Source organism: Bos grunniens, chromosome 12, assembly GCF_055505025.1.
Source record: "Bos grunniens cultivar Pamir isolate PY7600 chromosome 12, Bosgru_T2T1.0, whole genome shotgun sequence".
NCBI classification, from domain to species: domain Eukaryota; kingdom Metazoa; phylum Chordata; class Mammalia; order Artiodactyla; family Bovidae; genus Bos; species Bos grunniens.
Genome location: NC_141176.1, coordinates 90,630,267 through 90,657,312, shown reverse-complemented (window position 1 = coordinate 90,657,312; position 27,046 = coordinate 90,630,267). Strand labels below are relative to the sequence as shown.

At 43.6% G+C, this 27,046-nt stretch overlaps 1 protein-coding gene across 2 annotated transcripts in view; it reads right to left on the bottom strand.

Moving 5' to 3' along the window:
- Positions 1–1,099: 1,099 nt before the first annotated feature.
- The window catches only part of MYO16 (myosin XVI), a 519,851-nt gene continuing 493,904 nt past the window's right edge, over positions 1,100–27,046 (bottom strand). For both annotated transcript variants that reach the window (XM_086328670.1, XM_086328671.1), the window contains 2 exons: positions 20,831–20,916; positions 1,100–2,370 (listed from right to left, as the gene is read on the bottom strand). In XM_086328670.1, coding sequence (XP_086184796.1) covers positions 2,161–2,370; positions 20,831–20,916 — 296 coding nt within the window. In that variant the 3' untranslated portion in view covers positions 1,100–2,160. The remainder of the gene's footprint in view (positions 2,371–20,830; positions 20,917–27,046) is intronic.

Genomic DNA, 27,046 nt, shown 5'->3' with positions numbered 1-27,046 from the left:
ACACGGTGTGTTAGGGGCAGAGATCCAGTTCACCCCTTTCATCCGACCAGGGCCACGGAGTGCCCTCGGTGTAAAGGTGTAGCCGGGAAAGCCTGTGTGTCAAGGACAGTGGGGTCTCTGTTGTCAGGGGCTGAGGTTCGGAAGGCAGTAGGAGTAGGGCTGGGTGACACCCCCTGAGGTTGTTGGATGTCATCGGTCCTGCTGCGTCTTACCCATGTCTCAAATCCGCCTTTAATTTTCTGCGTTCCGATGCTTCCGCATCCCCGCCTGGCCGAGGCTGGAGGAACGGCCTCTCCTGGGGGCACCTAAGTCCCAGGGACAGAGAACAACCATGACCACCCCAGACACCCCCCACCTTCTCCATCCCCTTTCCCATCCCCCAACTCCAGAGCACTGTGCCCCTGCTTGGGGCCAGCAGGCGACAACCACGGGCAGCCTCTGCACCAGAAGTCCCCGAAATCCTCCGAACCCATCAGTTCTGGACATGCACGCCTCGCCTCAGCATGCCTTCCCAGGAAACCCAGGAAACGCTCAGCCCCCCAGCTCCCTTCCTCTGTCTCCTGCCCCACCCAGGAGCTTCTCCGCGTGGTCTCCTCCACTCGGTGTGCAATCTGTGAGGACACGCACTGTCTTTCAAGGGAAGGCCTCTCCTCATTTACTTGCCTATTATTATTCCCATGTAATCAACACGCTATGCTCACAACTGAAGTATGTCTGTCTAGTAGTTTTATACGAAAAACCACAAAAATCTTAAACCAGGGCACTCCCCTGGTGGTCCAGTGGTTAAGGCTTCACCTTCCCACGCAGGGGGTGCTGGTTTGATCCCAGGTTGGGGAGTTAACATTCCACATGCCCTAGGGGCAACACCCCCCCCCCGCCCAGAAAAACAAACAGAAACAGTATTGCAAGAAATTCAATGAAGACTTTTAAAACTGTCCACATCAAAAAACCTGTAACACAAACAAACCAAAACTCCATTGATTCTGAAGTTTGCAAGATGCTGTGAGAAGAATGCAGGGAGGTCTCCTTGCCTCCGCAGATCAGGAAGCAAAAGCAACCGAGGAAAACGACGACAGCACATTCACCACACCGCGGGAGAACAGAGTTGCACCCTTTTATTGGCACAATAACTTGGCAAAGGCTGGTATGAATAAAAAGTTCCAAGATGCAAGACACGCCAGTCCCAGGCCAGCAGAAGCGCACGGAGGAGCGAGGCGGGCGCATCACCACAGGGGCGGGGTCTAGCGGGGCGAGCGGGCAGCGGAGCTCGGAGAGGACCAGAGTCTTGCGCCGCATCACTGCTCAGACCAGCCATCTCAGCCCACTCGCCGGTACCCTGGAGACCTTTGAACGGCTGTGTCCCCTGCATACCCTTCAAAGGAGGGTGCATCATTTCCTGTAATCCGTACTGAAGTCAGAGGATGAGATTTCAATAAAAGGCTCACCATCCATGTGCCTGGAACACAGGGCAAGGGAAGGAACCGTCTCCCGATCAATGAATGAAACATTCGAAGACATCGGACTCGGGCTGTAAGTCGACAGAGCTTTCCACGGCGAAGCTCAAACAATGACAAGGTCCCAGGAATTTCAGGTACTTTACATCAAAAAAAAAAAAAAAGTAGAAAAAAAAGTTCTAGAAATGATTTTTTTAAATCTGTATTTTGAAGAAAGGGAGCACCACCCATGGCATAAAATTATAAAATACAGTAACAAACATGTAAATCATTATCAGGATTGTAATTCCCATAAAACACAAACACCTACAGAGAAATAAACCCTGTGTCCTGGAGAGTGCATGAGAGGCAAATGACTGGGGGACAAGAAACACGCAGCAGGACCGTACGAACACAGGTGTGCGGTGCGGGGGCGCCGTCTGCACCAGCCTCGCCGTCTGCACCAGCCTCGCCGTCTGCACCAGCCTCGCCTGCGGTCGATGCTGGGCCCGGCCTTTCCCTCCCCACCTCGGAGTAGCACAGCCCGGGGACCACGGAGTCTGGAGGCTAGAGTGTATCCCCAGGGAACGGGCGAGAGCGCGCACACACACACACAGGGAACCGCGAGCATCTGACCGGGCTGCCTGTGCTTTTGTGTGTCGGGGCAGCCTCTGTCCGTGAGCTTGGCACCCTCGGGCGGCCACCCCCGCGAATCTGCAGCTGGCCGTCACAGGGTGGAGTCCCAGAACTCAGGGGGCAGCCTGCGGCAGGGGGCCCCCTCGGGCCTCCTGCACGGAGGTGGGGGAGGCGCCCGGGGCTCCCCAGGGGGCAGGATCCGGGGCCAGTCCCCCCGCTCCTCGCAGAGTCTCCGTCTCCAGTCCAGGAGCTCCCGCAGGGCCACGCTCTCATTCTCCGACAGCCTCAGCTGGTGGATAACCTGGGGGAGGAACGCAGGAAGAAAGAGGAGCATCAGACACAGCGCAAGAGTGAGACAGAGGGCAGGGTCAGCGTCAGATGCTGGGGCTCCGCTGGCTGGGGAGAGATTTTGAGCACCCCCCGAGACCATCCCAGCTCTCCTGCCCTGGGAAGTGGCATCCTACAGAGAAGCTGACTTCTAAACAGCAACCATGAAGCCAGAAAGCAATGCATCACGGGTTCAAGTACAGAAAAGAATTCAACCTCGGATTCTAGACTCAATACAAATGTCCCTCAAAACTGAAGGTGAAATAGAAAATGTTTTTGGACAAACGAGAACTAGGAAGTTTCGCTATCACAAGTCTTGCCTGTTGTGTGAACCTCAACAAAACAGGCATGATGGAAAAAAATGGAAATTCAAGAGGGAAGTGAGGACCCTGGAATTGAATACATGGGTAAACGTAAGTTATGTGTTGGGGATGTTACAGACTTTAAGTTGTACCTAGAACAACACACCAACAATAGCTGCCACAGTCAGGAGGGGTCACGTGGAGCTCAGAGGCTCTGAGGTTCTAGCAGTATTAGGGAAAAGACGGAATTAAAACAATTTAAGATGGAATTAGGGTTTCCCTGGTGGCTCAGTGGTAAAGAATCCACCTGTAATGAGGCTTTGATCCCAGGGTCAGGAAGATCCCCTGGAGGAGGGCATGGCAACCCACTCCAGTATTCTTGCCTGGAGAATCCCATGGACAGAGGAGCCTGGTGGGCTACAGTCCGTGGGGTCGCAAAAGCGTCAGAAAAACAACAACGATGATGAAATAAATGAAGATTCATGCTTTATTTCCTAGTGAATGTACAAAAAGAATGATAGAATGTGTAATTAACAAATTAATATGAAATAATAAATTTCAATTAACCTAAAAGAAAGTAAGGTGCGATATATATATGCAGAAAAATATGTGTGTATATGAATACATATATACAGGAGAAGCTATATATATATCTAGGTGAACATTATATCTATAGGTGAACGCATACATGGACATACAGGTGAATATATATCTAGGTGAACATATATATAAATGAAGGCCAAGTCCTCAGGAAACGGAGTTGAGCAGAACAGGATCCAAATCCCCACCCAGCAGCTGGCGCTGCTCCTCCTCTGCGGCCGGCTGGCGCGTGCTGTGCTTGCTTCCACGCTGGTGTGACCACACACCCCTCCTCCTATCGAGCACAAAATACCTCCATTCTACAGCTCATCTCCATGCGAAACTCTTTTCAACAGCTTTTCACAATGACCACAAATACAGACGAGCTGGGCAAGGTGTGACCCTCGGCTGAGACCTTCGTAACAGGGAAGACCGGGAGACTGAGTCACTCCAGACACACCCTGACCTGCAGGGAGTGACTTGCAGCAGCTGCTGATCTGAATGAGGCTTGTGGGGAGGGATTTTGACAAAAAAATGTCCTAAATCCCCTGAGTCATTGCTTCACTGCGGAAAACAAAAAAAGCTCTCTATCCTTTCAAAGCTTCTCAACGTTTACTAAAAATATCTGATTTCCCAAGCACATTATAAAAGGTGAAACCTATACACACAAGGCATTAGAAAGCACTTTCTTAACGAGTATATCGATGTCTTGAATAATGTAGTGGGTACAGAAGAACACCATCTTTGAATCAACCACCAAGAGCTTTCTATGCTTCCTTGATAAGCAAAAAATCGGACTGATGTTTGCAATAATCAACTAATGCTCAGAATAAACCCTCTTATTGAGAGATCCCATGAAACTTGATTCTGTATCACAGAGATTAATAGGTATTGAGTAAAATCTAATAGGTATAGAAAGTTGCCAGAATGGCATAAATGGGATACTAAAATATTAACATTATTGATCTTCATTTTAAAAAAACACACACAACAAATCTTCACAGGTTATATCTTACACGAAGGTTAAAATTCTGTGTAAGGACAAGTGACAGGTCACTGCTGTCAACACAGTGAAGTTCAGAGGGCGTTTTAAAACGATGACCCGTGAGACAAGAAACAGACGATCAGAAGGTGAGAACGGGACACCGTGCCTAATGATCCCTAACCTGATTTATTATTTATTTAGATTTATTAAATGTATCAGGCTATGAGGCACAAAGGCTGTATGTGTCACAGTGAAGGAGCTTTAATATTTTAGAATAGCGAGCACATGCAACTATGAATGTTATTTAAATGGTGGCCAAGCAATACGTGAAGAATAAAAAGTATCTGCAACGTTATCCAGCACGGTAAAAACATCTAAATCACTTTTATCATTCTTTAAATTTCATGCCCTATTGGTAGTAACAAAAACTCTTACAACTTCTCTTATCATTATTTGATATTCCACAAGTTAAGTAACATCATTAATGACACAGAATAATACACGTATTATCATTACAAAGCCAATAACGGCTTTGTAAAATTTTGGCTTCAGTGTTGAAAGGGAACCATTTCTTTCCAGGAGGAGAAGTGACCCTGGGGGTTAAGGATGTTGATGTTTCTGGGAACCTGGAGTCAGCTGGCATCACCCCAGGCCTCACTGATCCTGACACGTGGAGGATAAAGGATGGCATATTGGTGTCCTTTAAATATCTTCTCATTGCTGTAAAAGACATATCTCCAACCCACGCCACCACTTCAGACAGCTACTTCCTTACTTATTTTCTTATCTGGCATGTTTTATAGAATAGTGTTTGCACAGACAATCATTCTCTTTCCCAGAACCGGAAGGTAAGAGTTGTAGCTGTGGAAGTAAGAACGGTTCCACACCCAGCAACCTCTGCGTTCCACGTGGCACCACCCCTGGGCTGCATGAAAATGACCAACGCCCTGTTTTTAAAGAAACTTCTAGACACGTCAGTCACGTAAGCGTCTTAACACGCTGCATGTGGCGTGGAGACGGAGGAGTCAACAAGAGTTGGACTCTTGTTATTAAGTTTTCCTTTCTTTGTTTTTACCATTTACCTGGGAAAAGGGGCTCTATGAAGGAAGGTCTGGAGAGACTTCACAGAGGTGGGAACTTGCAATCTGAATTTTGAAGAAACGAGAGGGGCATCAGTAGAACGGGAAGAAAAGACTGGGGGAGGCATTTTCACACGGCCGACGCAGACAAGCACCGTTTATGACACTGAATGTCCTTCTCTAACAGGGAGTCACAAATCCACGGGGATTTGGACTCTGGTATGAGCAGGGATGTGATGGTTGACCAACCAGGACTCTGCAGCCAAGGCGTCTGGACTGGAATCCTGAATCTGCTGCCTGATGACTGTGTAACCTGGAGCAAGTGCATTGGCTTCCTCATCTGTAAGTGGATTCCAGTAATCACACCTCCAAAGGACAGGTGTGGGCTACTCCAGTGCCCTAAAAATGTAATGAGTGCTCTGTGAATGTGAGCTGTTATGACTGTGTCATTGCTACTAATAACTGCTTGACTTGAGAAAATCCCTAAACCTTCTGGTTTATGGTTATCCTCATGACTCAGTCAGATAATGTTACACGAAAATAATTTGTGGCCCAGCTCAAACGGTAAAGAATCTGCCTGCAATGTAGGGGACCCAGGTACGACTCTTGGGTTAGGAAGATGCCCTGGAGAAGGGAACGGCAACCCACTCCAGTGTTCTTGCCTGGAGAATACCATGGACAGAGGAAGTTGGCGGGCTACAGTCCGTGGGGATGCAGAGTTGGACAGAACTGCGTGACTAACAAGGAAAACAATATAAAGTAGTCTTCTCCTTCCTTATTCGTAAGATCTCAAAATAAGAGCAACACTCTGGATTTATAACATAACTGTGACATACAGGACTCTAAACTGACACACGAATGATCATATTCTGAAGCCATTTCCCTGTGGGCTGGGATCCTCATCCTTGAACGAAATCTTTTCATTTCAGCAGGTTTTTCAGAAGATTTCTTCACTGAAACAAATCCTTAGAAAATGACACTAATAACTTTATATGGGGAACAGATGGTTGCTAGACTTAACATGGTGATCCTTTCCTAATATATGCAAATAGCAAATAATTAGCCCTGACACTAACACAGTGTAGTAAGTCAACTGCATTTCAGGTAAAGCCAAAAAAACACCACGGGGAGAAACTGGGCTCTCTCCAGTCTTTCTGACAACTGCATGCAAATCTAAAGTTCCCAGCTAAAATTTCAACAGAAAAAAAAAAAAAAGAAAATAGTGTTAACTAAGACACTGGTGAATAGGACCTGGAGAGTTTGGTATAGGGGGTTAGAAATAATGTTTTCTTCCCATTTTTGAGAAAATCTTGCTTATTAGGTATTTAAAAGTTTAAGACATGAATCAAGACTCAATCCCCCCACCCCCAACTCCAGAATTATAAACTGTTTTGTGTCCTCTAATGTCTTCCCTGGTGGCTCGGTGGTAAAGAATCTGCCTGCCAACTCAGGAGACAAGGGTTTGATCGCTGGGTCAGGAAGATCCCCTGGAGAAGGAAATGGCAACCCTCTTCAGTACTCTTGCTTGGGAAATCCCATGGACAGAGGAGCCTGGCGGGCTACAGTCCACGGGGTCACAAAAGAGTCGGACACGACCGAGCGACTAAGACAAACAACAGACACAAGGCCATGCTTGTGCGTATGTGTGCACATAATCGTGCTGGACACTTTGCGACCCCATGGACTGTAGCCCACCAGGCTGCTCTAGCCATGAAATTTTCTAAGCAAGAACACTGCAGCGGGTTATCATTTCCTTCTGCAGCAGATCTTCTACACCCTGGAATCAAACCTGTGTCTATTGGGTCTCCTGCATTGTCAGGCGGGTTCACTACCAGATGAGCCATCAGCGAAGCAACAAAGAATGTATCAGTTCAGTTAGCTCAGTGGCTCAGTCATGTCCGACTCTTTATGACCCTATGGACTGCAGCACGCCAGGCCTCCCTGTCCATCACCAACTCCCGGAGCCTATTTAAACTTATGTCCATTGAGTTGGTGATGCCATCCAACCATCTCATCCTCTGTTGTCCCCTTCTCCTCCTGCCTTCAATCTTTCCCAGCATCACGGTCTTTTCCAAGGAGTCAGCTCTTCACATCAGGTGGCCAAAGTACTGGAGTTGCAGCTTCAATATCAGTCCTTCCAATAAATATTCCAGACTGATTTCCTTTAGGATGGACTGGTTGGATCTCCTTGGAGTCCAAGGGACTCTCAAGAGTCTTCCCCAAGACCACAGTTCAAAAGCATCAATTCTTTGGTGCTCAGCTTTCTTTATAGTCCAACTCTCACATACATACATGATTACTAGAAAAACCATAGCCTTAACAAGATGGATCTTTGTTGGCAAAGTAATGTCTCTGCTTTTTAATATACTATCTAGGTTGGTCTTAACTTTCCTTCCAAGGAGTAAGCATCTTTTAATTTCATGGCTGCAGTCACCATCTGCAGCGATTTTGGAGCCCAGAAAAATAAAGTCTGCCGCTGTGTCCAATGTTTCCCCATCTATTTCCCATGAAGTGATGGGACCAGATGCCCTGATCTTAGTTTCCTGAATGTTGAACTATAAGCCAACTTTTTCACTCTCCACTTTCAGTTTCATTAAAAGGCTCTTTAGTTCTTCTTTGCTTTCTATCATCAGGGTGGTGTCATCTGCATATCTGAGGTTATTGATATTTCTCCCTGCAATCTTGATTCCAGCTTGTGCTTCTTCCAGCCCAGCGTTTCACATGATGTACTCTGCATATAAGTTAAATAAGCAGGGTGACAATATACAGCCTTGACGTACTCCTTTTCCTATTTGGAACCAGTCTGTTGTTCCATGTCCAGTTCTAACTGTTGCTTCCTGACCTGCTTACAGATTTCTCAAGAGGCAGGTCAGGTGGTCTGGAATTCCCATCTCTTTCAGAATTTTCCACAGTTTATTGTGATCCACACAGTCAAAGGCTTTGGCACAGTAAATAAATAAAGCAGAAATAGATGTTTGTCTGGAACTCTCTTGCTTTTTCGATGATCCAGTGCATGTTGGCAATTTGGTCTCTGGTTCCTCTGCCTTTTCTAAAACCAGCTTGAACATCTGGAAGTTCATGGTTCACGTATTTTTGAAGTCTGACTTGGAGAATTTTGAGCATTATTTTACTAGTGTGTGAGATGAGTGCAATTGTGCAGTAGTTTGAGCATTCTTTGGCATTGCCTTTCTTTGGGATTGGAATGAATACTGACCTTTTCCAGTCCTGTGGCCACTGCTGAGTTTTCCAAATTTGCTGGCATATTGAGTGCAGCACTTTCACGGCATCGTCTTTTAGGATTTGAAATAGCACAACTGGAATTCCACCACCTCCACTAGCTTTGTTTGTAGTGATGCTTTCTAAGGCCCACTTGACTTCACATTCCAGGATGTCTGGCTCCAGGTGAGTGATCACACCATCGTCATTATCTGGGTCATGAAGATCTTTTTGTATAATTCTTCTGTGTATTCTTGCCACCTCTTCTTAATATCTTCTGCTTCTGTTAGGTCCCTACCATTTCTGTCCTTTATTGTGCCCATTTCTGTATAGCAGACACCAATTAGATATGAAGACGGAATGTAAGTGATATAAAGACTGACTTCTTGCAAGTTTTTACATCCCTAAGTAGGAGATTTATAATTTGTTCACTTACTGTCAAGGGTTAAAAAAACTCACAAAATCTCTCACAACTCAGAGGGAAACACAACATGATGTAAAGGCTTAATGAGGTTTATTACATATATATCTACTTACTAATTTTTAATGGTTTTCTATTGTGTCATTAACAGAGTCCTGTGACATGAACTAATTACAAAATGAGATTCAAATTTTCTTCACTTCCTGTGGCTATGCATTTTTATGAATAATATTAATAAATGTAAATTAATAATTTGCTGCTGATTTTTACCTTAAGTCTTCCCCTTCTAGGATAAAAATAATCTTTGTTAAATAATTCATATGTAAAATCATGTTGCTGTTCATTTGTCACAGAATTGATTTTCCTATTGACTGTTCACCCAAAGGTGAAAAGAGGCATTTACTGACATTTATGGAAATTAAGAGAAGGAAGCGGCTTGGCTGACTGAATACCGAATATTAGCGTTTCAAATGCAAATCCCATTTCCACTCATGCTAACAAGATGTTGGAGGAGAAAAACAGTACAGAATGAAATTCAAAAATCAGTTTGTAAAACCAAAGTTTACCTAAATAGACCCCAATGATATGGCTTAAAATGAAATGCCCTTTAAAAAGTCTTTGATTAAAGGGGTGTATATCTCCATACATTTTGAAAAAATTAAAAAAAAAAAATCTGAAATCGAAACAGCATTTCTCCTTCAGGCAGAAAAAGAGTTGATCCTTCTTAATTCAGAAATGGTCATTTATACAGCAATCCAATTAAGTTCATTCTTGCTATCTTGTTTCCTGTTTTTGCCTAAGGGTTAAAAAAGGGAAAACAACTCTTCCAAGGAAAAAATCCTATTGGAAATAAGAGTGTGTCTGGACAGCAGGCAGTGAGGGAACAGAGGGTTTTAACTTTTTACCTTAGTCGTGCATGTTGACCTCTTAAAAAAATTAACCACTCTCCTTTACTTTTATAATAAGTAACATTATATTCGGAGAAGGCAATGGCAACCCACTGCAGTACCTAACCCTGGCAAATCCCATGGACGGAAGAGCCTGGTAGCGCTGCAGTCCATGGAGTCACTAGGAGTCAGACATGACTGATCGACTTCACTTTCACTTTTCACTTTCATGCATTGGAGAAGGAAATGGCAACCCACTCCAGTGTTCTTGCCTGGAGAATCCCAGGGACAGGGGAGCCTGGTGGGCTCCTGTCTATGGGGTCACACAGAGTTGGACACGACTGAAGCGACTTAGCAGCAGTAACGTCTATTATGGAGAAGGGAATGGCAACCCACTCCAGTGTTCTTGCCTGGAGAATCCCAGGGACGGGGGAGCCTGGTGGGCTGCTGTCTATGGGGTCACACAGAGTCGGACACAACTGAAGCGACTTAGTAGTAGTAGTAGTAATATTATATTGGAGCACACTTAATATAATTTAAACAGATATTTATTTGCATTTTGCAGCTGATTTTAAGTTCATAGCTAAGAATAAAAATGGACTCTGATGACCAGATGCATGTTTTGTTCCTACTGATGGAAAGTTATGAAATAGAAATTCATGACTATACATCTCATGATATAATTAATCTGTGACATTTCAGAATATGGATTTTATATGAGCTCTAGTCTCTTACCTCAGTTCATTGAAAAAACACGGCAGCACCAGTATAACTGCTATAAGATTGTAGCAAAAATTAATAACATATATTTAGTGCACATTTACAGTGATGACATATAGTAATGGGTTCAAGAACTGAGAATATATGGAAAACCATAAATCCATGTTATTGGAAGCAGAGAAAGTAAGAGTGCCACAATTCCTTTAAAAATATTTTTCCTGGGATTATATGGGAGACTCACTGGAGGGCCCAGGAGGCATTATTAAGGACAAACAATCTGTTGGATTTTCTCTCCAAAGGACGTCTGTTTATACACTTGGGTTGTTCAAAAATCTTCCAAGCCACTGCCTTTCCCTAGCACCTACTTTAGTAGGTGCACTAAACAGCCAAGTGCACCTGCCTTAGCGTGTCACAGAGAGCCCTGTATCTCCTGACCACACTAATCACTGCAGCTTTATCATCGCTCATCTTCACACAGACTCTGTGCCAGTCTAATGAGAGGTGCCCGTCCGATTACAGAACATGCTCTGTAACCCGACGTATCTTCTCTGTAACAGCCCCAGTCTGTACACCCAGATACAGAAAGCTCTGCAGTTCTCAAAAGCCCATTCCAAACATCAACTTTGTGATCTTGTTTTATATTCTTTTTTTAACTTTTAAAAATTAAAAAAAAAATAAATTGGAATATTTACAATGTTGTGTTAGTCTCTGCTATACAACTGTGTGAACCGACTGTATGTGTACATATGGCCCCTTCCCCTTGAGACTTCCTCCCACCTCCGATCCCACCACTCTCGGTCATCACAGAGTCACATGTTATCCTAGTAAAAAATCTCATAACCATGTGAAATAAGCAGGTTAAGGATTGTTAGCCCTCTTTTCATAGATGTTGAAATTCATCTTTAAAGCCCAAACTCACTTCGCCAATCAGTGGTAGAATCTGGATTCAAATTCAAGTACATTGAGTTTAGTCAACCTTCTTAACCACACTGACTTCCAAGTTTTTCCTCTCTGCTAGTCAATGAATGCACATGCTTTCAACAATTACGAGACAGAAAGTGCTGTGATGGGTTTACAGGACTTAGAAGCACACAATATGACCAGCTCCCTCAAGAGGCTTTCATTCAAAGTGAGTGATAAGATGTAAAACTCAGAGAGTTAGATGAACAAACATGCGTAAACAGGACATCAACACAAAAACCGCATGAGGAAGCATAGCATTAATTGGCCAATAAATTGCAGATACAGTGACTGTGGCTGCAAGACGGCAGAAATGCCACTCATTTCAAGGCAGCATGGCCAAGAAATATCTACTGGGCTGCGGGGTTTGTATTGGAATGAAAGGATGAGTCAGACACTAAAAGAAGAAAGGCTACTTGAGTCAAGTGAATCAGGAACCCCGTCCATCCTTTTGTTCACATCTACACTGACAATGACCCAGAAACGCAGGAGATAGCGAAGCACTCTGCCATGTGGTATGCAGCTTGAGACTTAGCTCCAAGCTAGCAGTGGAGAGGGAAGTCAGAAGGGAGGCAAGATGCCGGTGTGAAAGTAAGCAAAGCAAGGGTCTCAACCACGGCAGCTAAGTACTCCACAGCCTCCAGACGACGAGGTTCACGTCCAAGGACGCTCACCCCCACTGTCCAAACAGCCAGCACCCCCACTTGCATCAGTTCGTAGGGCACAGCTCACCTGGCAAGTTATTCATTTCTGAAAATATTTTTTCTGCAAACAATTACAATCTGTGTGTCATAATATTAAACATTATTAAATAAGAGTGAGAAAAACCACTTCATGAAACTGAATGCTAATAAAACCTTTAGCCCAATTCCAATAGATTTTTTAAATCAACTATAATTAGCCAAAGGGTACAGTTTAGCAACTCCATGGACCGTGAACTTAGTGCATGGGGGAATGATCTCTGTCCTCAACCTCGAGTCTCCCTCCCAAGTCTAGCTGCCCACCAGAGCCGCCCACGTGAGAATGAGAGAGAAGACAGGCAATCCTTTCTAATCATGAAATGCACAAACAGGTCCCGAAAACATTAGACCGTTTCTCCAGGGCACCCAGTGTATTACAGGGGCTGATTTTGTCCCTGATTAAAATCAAGTCTATTGATTTTGAGGGATTTCTAAGTGACCAGTTGTTAAGAACTGCAAGCTTCTGTTTTACATATGTATGACTTGGTGGGGGCACTAATGATTATTATTTTGTATTAAAATGTCTGATAAGTAACATCCCAGCAATTCTATTATCAGAAGATATCAACAGGCATGTTTTTTTACTATCTTAAATAATAAAGATTGCTAAATAATGGAGGTTAAACTTATTATTTAACTTTATAATATTTAACCTTATAAAGATTAGGTTAAACTAATTATTTATAGTGCTTAATTAGGTTAGGTCTGTCTAGTCAAGGCTATGGTTTTTCCAGTGGTCATGTATGGATGTGAGAGTTGGACTGTGAAGAAAGCTGAATGCCAAAGAATTGATGCTTTTGAACTGTGCTGTTGGAAAAGACGCTTGAGAGTCCTTTGGACTGCAAGGAGATCCAACCAGTCCATTCTAAAGGAGATCAGTCCTGGGTGTACTTTGGAAGGACTGATGTTAAAGCTGAAACTCCAATACTTTGGCCACCTCATGCAAAGAGTTGACTCATTGGAAAAGACTCTGATGCTGGGAGGGATTGGCGGCAAGAGGAGAAGAGGACGACAGAGGATGAGATGGCTGGATGGCATCACCGACTCGATGCATATGAGTTTGAGTGAACTCCGGGAGTTGGTGATGGACAGGGAGGCCTGGCGTGCTGCAGTCCATGGGGTCGCAAAGAGTCGGACACGACTGAGTGACTGAACTGAACTGAATTAGGTTAAACTTAATTAATGCTAAGTCACTTCAGTCGTGTCTGACTCTGTGCAACCCCATAGACTGCAGCCCACCAGGCTCCCCCATCCCTGGGATTCTCCAGGCAAGAACACTGGAGTGGGTTGCCATTTCCTTCTCCAATGCATGAAAGTGAAAAGTGGAAGTGAAGTCGCTCAGTTGTGTCCGACTCTTAGGGACCCCATGGACTGCAGCCCACCAGGCTCCTCCATCGAAGGGATTCTCCAGGCAAGAGTACTGGAGTGGGGTGCCATTGCCTTCTCTGAAACTTAATTAAGCACCATAAATAATTCTCAGTAGCAACATGTAAAACATTAGGCCAAATAAATGATAAAAGGTATCTATCTGATGTTTGACAGAAAACAACAAAATTCTGTAAAGCAATTATCCTTCAATTGAAAAAATAATAATTTTTTAAAAAAAGGTATCAATGTCTTTTACTCAAGCTGCTATCTGTAACTGGCAAACCACAAATACCAATGGATGACCCCAAAGAAGTATATTGCTCATGTTAAGGCTAAAATGGGTATTTCTGCTCAGTAAATGACCTTCTACATTGTTGTGACTGTACTTTGCATCTTCCAGGGTCTTGGAATATTGTGCAGCCAGCTTTTGGATGGGAAAGGAAATGGAACACTCATAGCTGAAGGGAGGTTTGCAGGAGTCATGCCTGGACAGAGTGCATATCACTGTGGCTCCCTTTCCATTGGCTAGAACTCAGTCACATGACTGTTCCCAACCACAAGGATGCTGGGAAATGTAGTCTAGCCAGGTGCCTCAAAAGAAATGGATTAGGTGGGCATTAGGTCTGCCAGGGTGCGATGTCTGGGGTGAGTGACAGCGTCTTTAAGATATAATCATGGCAAACCACTGGGTACAGACGCTAGAGAAAATAGGGAAAGGAAACCAGATGTCAGGAAGCAGTAGGAAGAAAAAGAGACAAGATTTTGCCAAAGTTGGCAACATAAGAGAGCAAATCTCTTTAATTGAGACTTCCTTCCCAAAATAGATAATAAAAATCACCTGCAAGTGTATAAAATTAATTTAAATCCACTAGGGCTTCAAAATTTAGGCTTTTTATATCATTGACTTCATGAAACTTCTTCCCAATATCATAGTTCATCTGTTTTAGAACCTATTTCTAGCAGAGTCAGAAATACGAAATGACAGTTTCAAATAATAGTGTAATCAAAGAGATCAGCGAAGAATCAGGCCCTGGAGGTCTTCTAAGGTCATAAAATAAATTCCTTCACTGATGTGGGCTGATTACGTTTTAGCACCATGGAAAACTTTCTGTTCCTTTAGCCTAAATTTTTCTTTCAAAGTTGTCAGATCCCATTAATATACAAAGCATTGATAACCTCAGATACGCAGAAGACACCACCCTATGGCAGAAAGCAAATAAAAACTAAAGAGCCTCTTGATCAAAGTGAAAGAGGAGAGTGAAAAAGTTGGCTTAAAGCTCAACATTCAGAAAATGTTGATCATGGCAATGTAAGATCATGGCATCCGGTCCCATTACTTCATGGCAAATAGATGGGGAAACAATGGAAATAGTGAGAGACTTTATTTCGGGGGGCTCCAAAATCACTGCATATGGTAATTGCGGCCATGAAATTAAAAGATGTGTGCTCCTTGGAAGAAAAGCTATGACCAAGCTAGACAGCATATTAAAAAGCAGAGACATTACTTTGCCAACAAAGGTCCGTCTAGTCAAGGCTATGGTTTTTCCAGTGGTCATGTATGGATGAGAGTTGGACTATAAAGAAAGCTGAGTGCTGAAGAATTGATGCTTTTGAACTGTGGTGTTGAAGACTCCTGAGAGTCCCTTGGACTGCAAGGAGGTCCAGCCAGTCCATCCTAAAGGAGATCAGTCCTGAATATTCATTGGAAGGACTGATGCTGAAGCTGAAACTCCAATACTTTGGCCACCTGATGGGAAGAACTGACTCATTTGAAAAGACCCTGATGCTGGGGAAGATTGAGTGCAGGAGGAGAAGGGGGTGACAGAGGATGAGATGGTTGGATGGCATCACTGACTCGATGGACATGAGTTTGAGCAAGCTCTGGGAGTTGGTGATGGACAGGGAGGCCTGGCACGCTGCAGGCCATGGGGTTGCAAATGTCGGACACAACATTACAGAAAATGTTCCCACTTACAGAAAATGAAAATACTTGCCCTTTACTTATTTTCTGAGCAGACCAAGGTTTCCAAAGCTGGTTAATTGTTTTAAAGAAAGACAATGCAATACGATCATAACTGGTATTTTACATTTAGCCTCTTGCTAGAGTATGTAACTTAACAGCTCCCCTTTTCTAGCACTAACATGTAACTCATGGTAATTTCTATTGCTCTTCATTAAAACATGCAGTAATATGTAGATTTATTCCCTTGCAGCCTCGCTGACCATCTCAAGGTCCAGGCTGGTTGTACGCAGGGTCTCTGCTCCTTCCCACCTGAAGGGCTCCCCGGACCCCAGCCTGGCTGACACTCTGACTTTCTACTTTATCTCTGCTCAGCAAGGTTTTTGTTTTGTCATCTGATTTAAAATTGCAACCCAACCCAACCTTCCTCCACACCACTCTTGTCACTCCCAGCCCTGCTTATCCTGGCTTCTTTCTTTAAAAAAAAAAAAAAATATTGAAGGAATGAGAAATCAGAATCATGACTATGTTTTTATAATCTTTGGCCATGCCACACGTGGGATCTTAGTTCCCTGACGAGGGATCGAATCCGTACCCCCCTGCAGTGAAAGAAGAGTCTAGACCCCTCGACCACCAGGGAAGTCCCGTGACCAAGTGTTTAAAAAGGAGAAAGGTGACCTGCAGAGACATCATGAGATCTTTCTCCTTTTAAAAACACAGTCACCAAGTGTCCTTCAATAGTTCAGTTTGGTTCAGTCGCTCAGTCGTGTCCGACTCTTTGCGACCCCATGGACTGCAGTGGGCCAGGCCTCCCTGTCCATTACCAACTCCCGCCGTACAATGTACAAAAGCACAGTCACAATTCTGCTCTCTCATCCTTTTCATACTTCTTAAAACTGAATTTTCCTCTTTGATGACAGTCAATGTCTTCACCGGATAAAAACATCATGCATTCGAAACATCTAGGTTACACATATGGTACAATTCTATGAAGGAAACATGTAAAATATGGAATTTATTTTCGTTATTTTCCAAGTTTCTATATATCTCTACAGGACACGTCCCTTCTGTTGAAAGTGCTGCCGTTTAAACTTCTACCATCCAATTAATTTACTGCCTTCATTTCTTGCACATAATCTGGAAGTCATGAGGTGTGCATACAGATTTCCTGAAACCTCAGCTGTGTGGAAGCATGCTCTATGTTAGGTCTCCCTTGGTTAGTAGCTTATCAGTGAGATACATATGATTCCATTTGAAATGGTTGTCTAATTTCTAATTCCCAGCATGTGTTTTAGAATCACGCCTTAACAATTAAAATGAAAGGTGTCTACATTTTACTGTTTTATCTACCACACTGATTCTTTTCCCTGCCACAATACATTTCAAGCAGTCCGTGTGACAAATAAAATGGATAAAGAAAGAAGGCATTGGGTTTATTGAGTGGTCTGCAGCTCTTCATTTCTTTGATATGTGACATTACAAAAAGGTTCCTTTGATGGTTCAGTAAAACAAACCACATAACAATTTGTTTCTTGATGTGGATCAATTGCATATTGATTCTGTTCGGGCTTTCATTGGAGGCTGTGTCGAGAGGCAGTAGATATTTATTAAGCTCTCAGGCACTGGATGGCCACTATTTTATCAGAAACCATCTACAATTTCTTACAGTGAATATCTGAATACATCAGATAGTAAGAACAACTTTTAGTGCTCTTTATAAAAGCTAAAGGATATAACAGAAGGCTTGGCAAGAAATACGATAAATGGAATGAAAATTACAGATTGTAAACCATGGCATATCACTGTGAGGGAAGGAAAGAGATGGACTAGGAGTGTGGGGTTAGTAGATGAAAACCCTCATATAAAGAATGGATAAAAAACAAATTCCTACTGGCTAGTACAGGGACCCTATCCCAGCTCCTGGGATAAACCATAATGGAAAAGAAAATTTCAAGAATTATGTATGTATATAACTGAATCACTTTTCTGCACAGCAGAAATTAGCACAGCATTGGAAATCAACTATACTTCAATTTAAACAAAATAGAGAATAGAAAAATAAAATTAAAAAACTTGTGGCTCTAAAGTAAATTTTATAGATAAGGAGAATAAAATCAAATTTGTGTGCCAGTCAAAATTCTTCTTTGAAAGCAACAGAAACTAACTCTCACAGGCAGAAGTGTGACTGGAAAGCAAAGTAACTGGGCATGAATTTAAGAAGGGCAGTTTTGGCAAGTGGGCGGGACCCAAGGCGACCGCAGTGGCTTGTGGTCACAGACATGGGCTAACGGCTGTGGCCCCTGGAGGGAGCCACCACCCCCAGGTGGCCCCCCAGGGGTGACATCTATCCTCGACCCTTCCGTTGTATGTCTGGTAACTCATAATCCGCGGTGGACAGACTGAGTGCGTGTCACAAGGATCTGTCCAGCTCTCCAAGGAGGGGAGGAAGGTGAAACCTCTCTCCTTAAATTGTCACTGTGGTCAGTGAGCAGCTGAAAACACAGCCACAGATGGCCACTGCAGCCAGTTAAGACTTTTACCTTGATCCAAACCACTTTCGGTTTGATCTTGACCCAAGTCTTTTGGAACACTTTGCCTTCCAAATTTTACATAAAAGCCAGATGCCACCCCCATCACTTTTAGTGAGTTATGGCAAGTTTCTTCTCAGAAACAACACAGAGGATCTTGACGTCCATTCAAACCCTGGACTCTGCATTTTCCCTATGATCTCTGGCAAGCTACTAAATCTATTTCTTGATTTCTTTATCTGCAATAATGTCCAGACATTTTATCTTCCTTAAAGGGATTTCATTAAAATCACTGATGATGTTAATTAAAATACAGACATCCTCAAAGAGGAATTCAATTTTTAGTCAGCATTTAATTTTATTGCTGCATGCCCAGTCGGTTCAAGGCAGATTTTATAGAATTCTTACTTAATTGCTTTACTAGAAAATCTAGAATGCAAGATGCCTGATGTGTTTATATTTCCTCTATAAACGTCACCCAAGAGGCATTTGTGCTGAGATATGTGTGGTCATTCAAGGCAGAGCTCTGCCTAACCATGCTGGGCATCTAGCACTGACCCACATGTCTTGCCAAGAGAAAGCCTGCACCAGGCATGCAAGAAAATGAGCTTGGTTTTCCATTTCCTTAAAAAAAAAAGTACTATGAGATAACTGGGGGTTGCCTGCCTTTGAAAATAAGCTCTCAGTGAAAGCTGGGAATGGAAAAGTATTCCCAGGACTTCCTTGGGGTCCAGTGGGTAAGACGCTGCCTTCCAATGCAGCGGGTGCAGCTTCAGTCCTTGGTCAGGGAGCTGAATCCTACATGCTTTGTGGCCAAAAGAAAACACACACATAAAAGTAGTATTGTAACAAATTCCATAAAGATTTTAAAAATGGCCCACATCAAAAAAACTCTTAAAAAAAAAAAGACAAAACAGAAAATTAGTCCTGGTGACCTCTCGCATCTCTCTTGACAACCAAATCGATGGAAGACCAGAGGGAAGTTGCCAAGACGCCTCTGTTAACGCACCTTCTTTCCAGGTGAGCCCTCTTCTCTGTGACCCACAGCACAGCGGAAGCCTGGGAAGGACGCCTCTGTTAACGCACCTTCTTTCCAGGTGAGCCCTCTTCTCTGTGACCCACAGCACAGCGGAAGCCTGGGAAGGGCGCCTCTGTTAACGCACCTTCTTTCCAGGTGAGCCCTCTTCTCTGTGACCCACAGCACAGTGGAAGCCTGGGAAGGGCGTCTCTATCGCTGCGCTCCAGCACATAGGAGTCAACCCTTTGACAAAAATCAAGCCGATGTTCTGTTCTTTGCAAGCAGGTCCCCCGTGACTTACCGTAGATAAAGCATCTGTGATGTTTACAAGGTAAAATAAGTGCATCTCTGAGGAGCAGAGGGGAGATCAGCACAATCTATTATTGCAAGCAATCAGCATTTTTTTTCTATTTCAATGTCTATATATCAGCGTAAGTGATTTCAGTATATTGCCTACTGTAAGATTTATCTTTAAGATTAAAATTATTGATTTTTCTCACTACCTCATCAGTGTTATTTAGAAAAATCTCAGTTGATAATATAACTGTGCCTATATAATGTCAAATATTCTGATGGAAACTGGATCCTTAGCTGGCTAGCTGGTTTCATGGAAACATCTAGATACTTGACTTCAGATAATTTGAGTGTAGATATCTGACATAGCAAAAGTTGTAATGCAACTTCATACAAGATAATCTTGTTGCTAAAGCAGTGATCTTTAATATATCAACAGTACAATCTGTAATACGTTTTTGGTTGTGTACCACCTTCAAAGCAAAGTCATATTTTTTAAAGACTTTATTTTAAAACTGAACATGAAAAGCACACTACACTATTGATATAAATCCTTTTTCTTTCTCCAAATGCTAGAGTTCATTTTTAAGTGATAACCCTCTTTCTCTTGGCAAACTTTTTGAGGCCAAACACATTATGAATACATGTGGAATCACTGAAGCGTAGCAAAACAGTTTTGTGAGCTGTAAACTCATTTTGATTCTGCAGTGTTCTGATGATGGGATAGTTTGTAGATGCATTTGGATTATGTGGGATTTGAGGTGCTAACTGAGAGATAATGGCCATAAAACTACATGGGCCTCAAGCATTTTATGTCCAAGATGTCACTTAAAGCCTTCTTGCTTCAGCTGAGGTCAAATGCAGGAAATATGAAGACCTTCGGTGACTGCAATGTTCTCGTCACCTGACGGTGACTCTATAACGCCACAGATAAAGTATGTCTATAATGCTTCATTTAAGACCATTTGTTAAGTTTTATGCGTTTTGGACATTCTTCTTTTAAATGTGATTCACTCAGTCATGTCCAACTCTTTGCGACCCTATGGACTGTAACCCCCCAGGCTCCTCTGTCCATGGGATTTTCCAGACAAGAATACTGGATCTTCCCGACCCAGGTATCGAACCTGGGTCTCCCACACCGCAGCCGGATTCTTTACTGCCCGAGCTACCAGCAAAGGAGCAGAAAATAAATAGGAGTCAGCCAATACAAAAGGAGCGAGAATGTTGAGAAGAAACTTAAGGCAGAGTTGGAAAAAACTGTGTTCCCTAGTCCAGCGGGAACAAACGCTCTTGGTCACACCTTCACGAAACTCTTCTTGTCTTTTAGCTCCAGTTATCACAGCAAAGGTGAGCATCAGAACATCGAGGGGTCCTTACCTGAGTGGTGTGACTCTCTCTGTGTCTCTGAAAGGAGGAGGCCCCACCCCCAGACAGCCTGGAGAATCCGTCCTCTTCAGGTAATCCTACAAGGGCAACACAGTGCAGCCATTAAGTTGCGTGTCCTTTCCTCGGATAAAGTAAGTCAGGAGCTTATTGAACAAACTGAAAGAGTGACATTCCACAGACTGCAATGAAGGCCAGTAAACACTCGATGAATAACAAAGTCCTCAGAGCAGCTTGGGAATACAGGCATTGCTGGAGGCTTAGCTAAGCAAAGAGGAAGTGTGCTGGCCAAAAAAAAAAAAAAAAGATAGAATGACAGAGAAGAAAAAATGTCACAATAGCAGAGAAGTAAGCAAAGAAGGCCTGAAGGGGAGAAAGGAAACTTTTCTAGAGGCTAAAAATAAGTCTGATGAAACTCTGATGGGGGAAAAAGAGAAGCTTGTGGACAACGAGGGTGAATGGGTTCCTGGGGTTGCAGTTTGTGGGATCGGGGCAGTTAACAGGGGAAAAATAAACCTAAAAACAAATCACAAAAAAGCAGGGGAAGGGTGGGCGGAAATCTAAGATCAGACGCAGGCTGGCATTTCCGGGGAGCTGGATGAGCAGCAGTCAGGAATGAAATGTATGGCCAGGTAGTGGGGCAAAGCTACAAGCTTGGGCTTCGTGTGAAGGAGGGGTAGCAACTGTGTGAAGGGGACACGGGGCCCGTGACAAGCGAGCTTAAAGTCTGCTTCTGGAGAATTCGGTTCACTGGACTTCTTACAGAGACTGGGGACCTGGGCAAGGAGAAGAAGGCCGTGACCCACTTTTTAAAACTGAATTATCAACTGGAGGATGGCTCGCAGAATCCGGACGGAAACTCAGCTCAGCGAGTATCCAAACTCAGAACCAAGTCAACAGCAAGACCCTCTTGACACAAGGCCAGCCGAAGAAAGTCAGGGAGTATCAGAGTGCCCTCTGGGTCACAGCGCTGGGAGACGCGATCAAGAGCCAAGAGAAGTCCTGCATCTGAGGATCTCAAGTCTTAACGGGAATGATTCTTAAGAAATGGAATCTGGAAAGAAGGTACTGACAATCCTTCGTGCAGGACAGCAAAGGAGACACAGACGTCAAGAACAGACTTTCGGACTCAGCGGGAGAAGGGGAGGGTGGGACGATTTGAGAGACCAGCGCTGAAACATGTATGTCACCATCTGCAAAACAGGTGACCAGTGTGAGTTTCATGTAGGAAGCAGGACACCCAAAGCCGCTGCTCCATGACAACCTGGAGGGGTGGGGCGGGGAGGGCGGGGGGAGGGGGCTCAGGACGGGGGGACACATATACCCATGGCTGATTCATGCTGACGTATGGCCAAAACCACCACAATGCTGCCAAGTAACTGTCCTCCAACTAAAGTCAGTTAATAAATCTTAAGAAAGGACACAGCAGGACGGCTCACAGGTTATGTGGAGCGTGAGTGGGGTTGAACTGGATCTGGAGAAAGCAAGCATTCCCTCTGGCTGGAGGAATTGAAGGAACGGGGATGGTGGACAGGCCACAGGCTGCGAACCTTCCGGGAGGGGTGGATTTTGAAAGGTGAGGACGGGCTAAGGCAGCAGAACATGAGAGGATTCCGCATTCTGGGGGTGGCCTGCAAGACGGGCAGGGCCGGGGTGGGGACGTTGTGGGGCGGGGGTGGCTCGGGAGTTAAAGGCCCTCCCATCGGTCATTTTCAACCCAACTTCCCAACTACAGTGGGGGAAACAGAATGAAATTAAGTCCCAACTAGAAGTTACTTAATATGACTTCAAAATATCTTCAAATGGAAAGGAGGCGTGGGGCAGGGCTCTCCGAATGCCTGAGGAGCCTGCTGCCCTTACAAGACTACCTTCTGCTGCTCAGAATAGATAATTGCACAATATTCCAGATTGTCAAGTGAAGGCTTGCTTCTCAGGACAGGTAGGCTCTGAATCAGAAAGCAGCATGAGTTCCAGAGAATCTATACAATTCTCACAAACAAGGTGATGTTGTAAAACCCATAGTCGAGTACATTCCACGGATCCCAACCAAAGGCTCCATCCCCAGTGGTCTGGATCTATTCTTGAGTATAAGAGAGAAAGCCTTTCTCCGAGGTTCCCAGAGCAGTGTGGCTGGGTCCCACTACGGCACTGGGTTCACTGTGGCCTTAGGGTCTATGCACAGAATGCAGGGCTTCCGGTCTTGCAAGTGGTCTCACTCAGTACTGCATCGTCATAGATTATCCTTACAATGTGCTGAGGATAAACACGGCACAGATTTAAAAAGGCAAATCTTCTGAGAGTGGTAAATGTAAAACCAAATGTAAGGACTCTATTCTTTTAATTGCCATTTTTCTCCCCGATGCCCAATGATAAAATCCGTACTCATTCAAGCAGCAGAAAGTGGCCTATCTAGAATTTGTTAGGTCTGTCCCCACAAAATAAACATCTTGAGATTCACAATATTTTGTTTGATATAATGACAATGTTCTAGCACTAAAAACTGTTCTCTAATCTAATGATAAATAACCACAAGTCCAGGGAATAATTAAGTATACGAGAAAAGATCTAAGCCTGTGTTCACATCAGTAAAAGACGGCAATTAAAGTAAGTGATAGCTATAATTACCCACACATAACTATATTTCAGCAAATGAACAAACAGATCATTATTGCTGGGTAGCAGAGGTAGGGTGCAGATCCTGGCATTCAAGAGAAACTGTTTTCCTCGAAAATAACACGATTTCTGATTCAATTAAAACTTCAAGTTATTTTAAGCATTTATTCCCATCTCGTGACTTTATTCAGAAAGCATATTGACTATATGCTGTTGGTTGTGAATCAGTACTGCTAACCGATTTGGGTTATAATGACCACATTCGTATCATACTTCGTATATATGTAACATACTTCGGCCACGTGATGCGAAGAGCTGACTCATTGGAAAAGACCCTGACGTTGGGAAAGATTGAGGGCAGGAGGAGAAGGAGATGACAGAGGGTGAGATGGTTGGATGGCATCACCGACTCAATGGACATGGGTTTGAGCAAGTTCCAGGAGTTGGTGGACAGGGAAGCCTGGCGTGCTGCAGTCCACGGGGTCGCAAAGAGTCAGACACGACTGAGCGACGGAACAACAGTGTATCACGTGCTGTACACGCACGATACGCAGTCAGTTCTTATCATACTGACTAGAAGGGATTTTCTGACTCTGGCCTCGGCACAGGACTCACGGGTTCCTATGAAACATGTGACGCTGTTCCAATCAGTGAAGGCTGGTACTGCATCGCCAGAGTCTTGTGCCAGATATTTTTATAGTCATGGGAAGGTTTCATGGTGTCAACACAAGTAGGTCAACATAAACACGTCAAGTTGCTTTGAAAGGCTGAAAGCCTAGCTGAAATAACTTTCCTTTTGTGCACATAGCTCTTGAGATTTTCAAGTGATCGTCTACGAATTGCAATACAGACCTGGCGTTATTTTAAAATCTGTTCTCTGTCAGCATTTAAGGGGTAATGTATAAATCTGTGTCCCAGGGTTTGAACATACACTATCAGTTACATACTGAAGTTTAGAACCCCAATATTCCTAAATGCCTAATTTTATATGGTTCATTTCAGGCAACATATCCCACAAAAATTTCCATTTGGTCTACAGGAGTTTTGTTTTTGTTCCACCGGTTTTGGGATTTAGTTTGATTTTTAGAATAAGACTCAGAGTTTTTGGTATTTCACGAAGCCATAGTTTTTGGCTTTTGACTCAAAACACAGACAAATTAAATATTCTGTCAGAGGGGCATGCCTATTTTCTCTTTGCTCAGGAAAGAACAGCATCACCCTAGATCAGCTAGGGAGAATGGCAGGGAGTGAAAATTTAGTAAAAATGAAGGGATATATGGTTACCGTTTTAAACATTTGTGTATTCAGCTTTGATCATACAATATATTTTAAATTCCTTATTGGTCTAGCAGCTATCCTTAAATACCCCCAAATTGAAAATACATAGTAAATTATTACCTTCATACTAGATACATGCAGGCTTTGAGAGTTGCTTATCACGAACTTGTTGACTATTGCCATCATGCAAATTCCATTTTTACTATTTTAGAAATATGTAATTTCAATGTAAGGGTATACAATGTTTTTGTTATCCTTTTCTTTTTATAAAGGGTTATCATCAGAGAGTTTAGAAAGCGATGTTTTTACTCTTTAACTTTTTATGTTGGAGTAAAGCCAATTAACAATGTTGTGATAGCTTCAGGTGAAAACAAAGGGACACAAGGCCACACATATTCATGTATGAGAAAGACTGCATCTCTGTATTTCCATCTAAACACACATACACGTAATTTCAAACATTAACATGAAAAGTTTTACACAATGCCTATTTCCATCAAGTTGGAGTAATCCAACATAAACACCTAATGTTATTTCAAGGGTGGAAAATTGGGAGATAATTCTAATATCCAACAGGTTCAGTTCGGTTCAGTTCAGTCGCTCAGTCGTGTCCGACTCTTTGCGACCCCATGAATCGCAGCACGCCAGGCCTCCCTGTCCATCACCAACTCCCGGAGTTCACTCAGACTCATGTCCATCGAGTCAGTGATGCCATCCAGCCATCTCATCCTCTGTCATCCCCTTCTCCTCCTGCCCCCAATCCCTCCCAGCATCAGAGTCTTTTCCAGTGAGTCAACTCTTTGCATGAGGTGGACAAAGTACTGGAGTTTCAGCTTCAGCATCATTCCTTCCAAAGAAATCCCAGGACTGATCTCCTTCACAATGGACTGGTTGGATCTCCTTGCAGTCCAAGGGACTCTCAAGAGTCTTCTCCAACACCACAGTTCAAAAGCATCAATTCTTCAGAGCTCAGCCTTCTTCACAGCCCAACTCTCACATCCATACATGACCACAGGAAAAACCATAGCCTTGACTAGACGGACCTTTGTTGGCAAAGTAATGTCTCTGGCTTTTGAATATGCTACCTAGGTTGGACATAACTTTCCTTCCAAGGAGTAAGCGTCTTTTAATTTCATGGCTGTAGTCACCATCTGCAGTGATTCTGGAGCCCCCCAAAATAAAGTCTAACACTGTTTCCACTGTTTCCCCATCAATTTCCCATGAAGTGATGGGACCGGATTCCATGATCTTCATTTTCTGAATGTTGAGCTTTAAGCCAACTTTTTCACTCTTCTCTTTCACTTTCATCAAGAGGATCTTTAGTTCCTCTTCACTTTCTACCATAAGGGTGGTGTCATCTGCATATCTGAGGTTATTGATATTTCTCCTGGCAATCTTGATTCCAGGTTGTGCTTCTTCCAGTCCAGCGTTTCTCATGATGTACTCTGCATGTAAGTTAAATAAGCAGGGTGACAATATACAGCCTTGATGTGCTCCTTTTCCTATTTGGAACCAGTCTGTTGTTCCATGTCCAGTTGTAACTGTTGCTTCCTGACCTGCATACAGATTTCTCAAGAGGCAGGTCAGGTAGGACTCGCTTATTTAAGTCATGGTAGTTGTATCTGATGAGAAGCTACGCATTGCATACATTAATGACCAGTGGTCAACAACACAGATATGCATTGCTCACCTAGAGACAGACCACCTGAGATCCCTCAGGGAAAAAAGCAGGTGGTTCAAGCCATGGGTAGAGTGTAGCTCAAGCTTTGTTAAAAAAACCAAACATCTTATATAAGCACAGAGATACATTTGTATGAAAAAAATACAGAATTCTACAAAGTGGAATATGAGACATGTTTTGGGGATTTTCAGGTAATAAAAGGAATAGTACTTATTGTTTATTCTCTCCTGTATTTTTCAAATTGTCACATAAACATGTAGTTCCTATAACCTGCATAAAATGAAAACACCACGTGAAGAGTAAGAGATTACTTAAGAAGGCTGCTCAAGTCGGAGATAAAACTTAGGAAGACCCGTGCTGCGGGACCCCTGGTGCTGGTGCCGTCTCTGCCTGGTGTTGGCAGTAACACAGTTCTGGGTAACTGCATGTCCTCTCCCTAGAAATCTTTACGGCTGGTATAAAAATCCTTCCGTGTCTTCCCTGTGTCATTTCCTTACAAGGCACCAGAAAGCCGCCATCCTATGAGTCAGCACTTCCAACCCTTACATGTGATCCCTGCTTAATATTGGGGTTGCGGGTGGCCAGCATTCAGAACCAGCTTGGGGCGTTTTCCACGTGTGTGCCACTGAACCAGTCTT